This window comes from Cucumis sativus, chromosome 6, assembly GCF_000004075.3.
Source record: "Cucumis sativus cultivar 9930 chromosome 6, Cucumber_9930_V3, whole genome shotgun sequence".
Lineage (NCBI taxonomy): Eukaryota > Viridiplantae > Streptophyta > Magnoliopsida > Cucurbitales > Cucurbitaceae > Cucumis > Cucumis sativus.
In genome coordinates, this window is record NC_026660.2 from 18,075,957 (window position 1) to 18,080,931 (window position 4,975).

Genomic DNA, 4,975 nt, shown 5'->3' on the forward strand with positions numbered 1-4,975 from the left:
GACCGATAGTAACATAATCCCAAGGACACGTCTGAGGCAAATAGGGAGAGATAAAAGAGGAAAAAGAAAAACACAAAAGTACTAAAGATAGCCAAGAAGATTAACAGAATAGTAAATGAAATTAATTTGACTATTTAACACATTATAAATGCTTGGCCTTGTCTTTCCAACGATTTTACGTCTTAATCTCTGCGATTTGTTTTCCATTTTCCTTATTAATTCTCACTTATTTTCCTCTCCTATTTTTTCTCTTTCAATCAGATTTCCTCTGTTTTTTTTGCCTTTTGCTTTGCTCAATATGTGTGGGATTCTAGCCGTTCTTGGTTGCTCCGATGATTCTCAGGCCAAACGTGTTCGTGTTCTTGAACTCTCTCGTCGGCAAGTGTTCTTAATCTATAAAACTACCAATGATTTCCTAAAACTCCATTTCTGTTTTTATTTTTTATTTTTATTTTATATCGGGGCTATTCTTTTGTACTTTCGATCCTATTGAAGTTGTAAATATTGTTTGATATGTAGAATGGATTTAAGTCGTTTGTGTGTTTTTCATATTAAACAGGGAGAAGACTTGAAGTTCCAAGAATTATTTATGGTAGTTACATAATTTCAAAATGGAGTTTAAAAAGTTTGTTTTTTTTAGTTTTTTTTTTAAAAGTAATATGATTGTTAAATAGTTTACTGGTAAGCAATTCTTATGATACTTTGTTGTAACTTTGATTGTGACCTTTCAACTTTCCTTTTTCTAAAAAATCACATAGCATGATCTCGTTATAACTTAATAGACACTATTTTTTACCTTCAAATTTGTTATATAAAACACTTCATCTTTATGGTAGTTACATAATTTCAAGGTAAGATATGCAGAGAAAATACACTTAATCTTCACAAAATATATATAAAACAGAATGTTACCCCATGAAATCATTGATCAGCATTGGTTGATAGAAGAACTTTTAATATATAACTGATATCAATGGACTATTTCTTGTTGTTGATTTGACAGATTGAAACACCGAGGCCCAGACTGGAGTGGGCTTTACCAACACGCTGATTGCTATTTGTCCCATCAACGTTTAGCCATTGTCGATCCTGCATCCGGTGATCAACCTCTCTATAATGAAAATAAATCCATCGTTGTCACGGTACACTCCCCAACCTTCTTCGTTCGTATCTGATACCATGTAATTCCATCTCTCAACATATCCATTGAGATGGGGTCTTTTTTGAGTTCACCATTCTCGACCCGATTTTATGGTCGTTCTCATTCCATGTCAAAATCTAACTCATGACTGTAATTCTGAATGGTTGATCTTCTTCCCACCCACCCTCAAGTTTAATTTATTTGCTAGGGTGTGTTTTGTTTCGAATAAGCCACACACGAATACAAACTCTATCTTATCGTGCTAATGTGCAAAAGTTTTTGCTTGGAAACAGGTCAATGGAGAAATATACAACCACGAGGAGCTGAGGAAGAAATTGAGGAACCACAAAATTCGAACCTGCAGTGACTGTGATGTTATCTCACATTTGGTATTAATATAATATATGATTGTTGGAATAATAATATGATTTAAATTTCCATGAGTAGTAACTCATTGTGTGATTTAAGGGGATGAGATTAATTATGATCTTTATCATCTGTGTGTCTCTATATGTAGTATGAAGAATATGGAGAGAATTTTGTGGACATGCTCGACGGAATGTTCTCTTTCGTGCTATTGGACACACGTGACAACAGTTTCATTGCTGCTCGCGATGCAATTGGGGTTACTTCCCTTTACATTGGTTGGGGACGTGATGGTAATTGAAATAATTCTAAATCACATTTATACATGTATGTGTGTTTTTTTTAATCTATAGCTCCATAGACGTTATCTAATTAAATAGTCTAATTTAAATTATGTTAGGCTCAGTTTGGATATCTTCGGAACTCAAAGGTCTGAATGATGATTGCGAACATTTTGAGACCTTTCCACCTGGTCACTTGTACTCTAGCAAGGAAGCTGGATTCAAAAGATGGTATAATCCAATTTGGTTCTCTGAGGATATTCCATCGACCCCGTATGATCCACTTGTTCTGAGACGCGCATTGGAGAATGTATGAATTAGTGTATTAGATTTGAAGATAAAGGCCTTCTTTGATAACCATTTTGTTTTAATTCCTATTTCTTATAATGATTTGTATTTTTAAACTCAAAATTTTGAAAAACAAAATAGTTATCAAACGAGATCTAAGTTTATCGTCTTTTGAAATTCTATTAGGATAACATGGTTACATTGTTAACTTATGCAGGCTGTGATTAAGAGGCTGATGACGGACGTCCCTTTTGGAGTTCTGTTATCTGGTGGCCTAGATTCATCATTGGTTGCATCTATCACAGCTCGTTATTTAACTGGCACAAGAGCTGCTAAGCATTGGGGTACACAACTTCATTCCTTCTGTGTTGGCCTTGAGGTTGGTTTAGTTTTCATTTTCTTTTTTATGTATTGTATAATATAACGTTAATAATAGGTGATTTAAAATGATATTAAAGCATGTGCTCCAAGAGCTACTGTGTTCAATCCTTACAATGTTATTTTCCTTCATCCATCACCTTGTCAATTGGTAATTTAAGATAATACTTCACTATTCATCAACTGTGTACACTACACGCTTGTCCATTTCTCATTGGAGAAAAAGATTCATCCTTATGATGTTCTTCAGGGTTCACCAGATTTGAAGGCTGCTAGAGAAGTTGCAGACTTTTTGGGTACTGTCCACCATGAGTTTCATTTCACAGTTCAGGTACAACTTATATATCTACAACTTTACAAATCACAAATGTGCATTAACTTCCATTTTTATGATCTAGTTTATTTACCATCTCAATTCTCTTCTTTGATGATACAAGGATGGGATTGATGCCATTGAAGATGTTATCTACCATATAGAAACATACGATGTAACTACAATCAGGGCAAGTACACCCATGTTTCTGATGGCACGAAAAATTAAGTCACTAGGAGTAAAGATGGTGGTCTCTGGTGAAGGTGCTGATGAGATTTTTGGTGGATACCTCTACTTTCATAAGGCTCCTAATAAGGAAGAGTTTCACCGTGAAAGTTGTCGCAAGGTATACGACTTTAAGCACGTTAAGTGATATAATATTAAATTTGTCTTCTTATCCATAAGCTCAAGCTTTTGTTTCTCTCTTTTCAGATAAAGGCTCTTCACATGTATGATTGCTTGAGAGCAAACAAGGCGACTTCAGCATGGGGCTTGGAAGTTAGAGTTCCATTTTTAGATAAGAAATTTATCGATGTTGCAATGGCCATTGATCCAGAATGGAAAATGGTTAGAGAAAAAACTACTTCAAACTAGCCATATCATGATTAGCACTCTTGGTTTTTCCCCAAAATCTTCTTAACTCTCACCTAATATTTTATTCAATTTCAGATCAAACATAATCAAGGTCGAATTGAGAAATGGGTTCTCAGAAGAGCTTTCGACGACGAACAACAACCTTATCTACCTAAGGTTTTTGACCAAAAAAAAAACCCTCTCTAATTGTATACAAAAACTATAACTTCGATGGTAAAGTAACCTGTTTTCCTATATGCAGAATGTTTTGTACAGGCAAAAAGAACAATTCAGTGATGGTGTTGGATATAGTTGGATCGATGGCCTTAAAGCCCATGCTGATCAACATGTAATTCGATTAAACTTCCTCCCTATTGTCTTACAAGCGATGTTTGAGATGAGAAGTGGAATAGTGAGAAGTAAAGACTCATGAAGTCTAGGAAGTTGTGGATTTTCAGATTCTATAAGTAGTTGATAAGATATTGATGATTTTTAGCCGTGGTGGAACGTCCCATTAGCTTCTTAGGCAAAACAAGTAGTGGTGTCCACAACTACTTTTCAACTTTTACTTCACAAGTCCTTACGTGAAACACACTATGTTGGAAAGTAAAGAGTTATCGACTCACTCCTTATTTGGTTCAAGGAGTTTGTAAGTCACACCAAATAATCAATTTTATAACTTCTTATATTGTTGAGTTAAGTTCTAGGAGTTCACAAGTCTCTAGGCTAATTCTTTACTTCTCACTATTCTACCTCGTACCTCAAACACCGTCTCTGTGTTTTTATTGAAGAATGAAGTTTGGAGATCTAATATTTTTCAAGTAATGTTCACATGCTTTGACTAATTACTCAATACATGGTTTCAGGTGACTGATAAAATGATTTTGAATGCTGAACACATCTTCCCTCAAAATACTCCAACATCAAAGGAAGCCTACTACTACAGAACCATATTTGAGAGGTTCTTCCCACAGGTAATGTACTTCCATCAACAACAACAATGTTAACCACACGTCTCAGTGAACTTCAATTCACTAATCTCGTTTTACACTTTATATGGCTGTGCAGAACTCAGCTTGTCTGACTGTCCCGGGAGGACCAAGTATTGCTTGCAGTACGGCGAAGGCCGTCGAATGGGACGCCGCTTGGTCTAAAAATCTTGATCCTTCAGGTAGAGCCGCGCTCGGAGTTCATGCCTCAACATATGGAGACGAGGCAAATGGTCTAAATGACATCGTCCCACCTAAAATAGTTGATACCATTCCGAGAATGGAGGTCAGTACAGCAGGAGTAAAAATCCTTAGCTAGTACAGGATAGTAGTAGGCTGTCCAGCTTGATGCTAAAATCAGGTCCTCCAAATTGTATGCCTTGATTAAATATAGAAACAATACAAGAGTGAAATAGAGTGTAAAATGTCCTTGAGGAAGAGTTGTTACTGTAAGACCTTCCAAGGAAAATTTTCTATGGATATATACTTTTTGTTAGATTATTGGGGTTGGGTAATATTAACATGTATGGATGTCCGTATACTTTTGACGTTATTTAGTTTCATAGGTCATGTTCACTCACTACAGTGAGAAATAATGAATTAACGGTAATTTGAGAAGTGAATTCTATGTGATTACGTTTTATAA

At 35.4% G+C, this 4,975-nt stretch overlaps 1 protein-coding gene across 3 annotated transcripts; it reads left to right on the forward strand.

Annotated features, from left to right (window-relative positions):
* The first annotated feature begins 207 nt into the window (after positions 1 to 207).
* Positions 208 to 4,975, forward strand: LOC101210280 (asparagine synthetase [glutamine-hydrolyzing]). 3 transcript variants are annotated; one of them, XM_004144164.3, is made up of 13 exons: positions 208 to 378; positions 1,004 to 1,142; positions 1,435 to 1,530; positions 1,659 to 1,800; positions 1,908 to 2,098; positions 2,294 to 2,455; positions 2,705 to 2,785; positions 2,892 to 3,113; positions 3,200 to 3,334; positions 3,437 to 3,517; positions 3,603 to 3,689; positions 4,207 to 4,314; positions 4,409 to 4,975. In XM_004144164.3, the coding sequence occupies exons 1-13, from the start codon at positions 299 to 301 to the stop codon at positions 4,646 to 4,648; spliced, it is 1,764 nt and encodes a 587-aa protein (XP_004144212.3). In that variant the 5' UTR covers positions 208 to 298; the 3' UTR covers positions 4,649 to 4,975. The 3 variants fall into 3 exon arrangements, with proteins under 3 accessions (XP_004144212.3, XP_031742554.1, XP_031742555.1); XM_031886694.1 differs by lacking the exons at positions 208 to 378; positions 1,004 to 1,142 and adding an exon at positions 1,149 to 1,350; XM_031886695.1 differs by lacking the exons at positions 208 to 378; positions 1,004 to 1,142 and adding an exon at positions 1,163 to 1,304.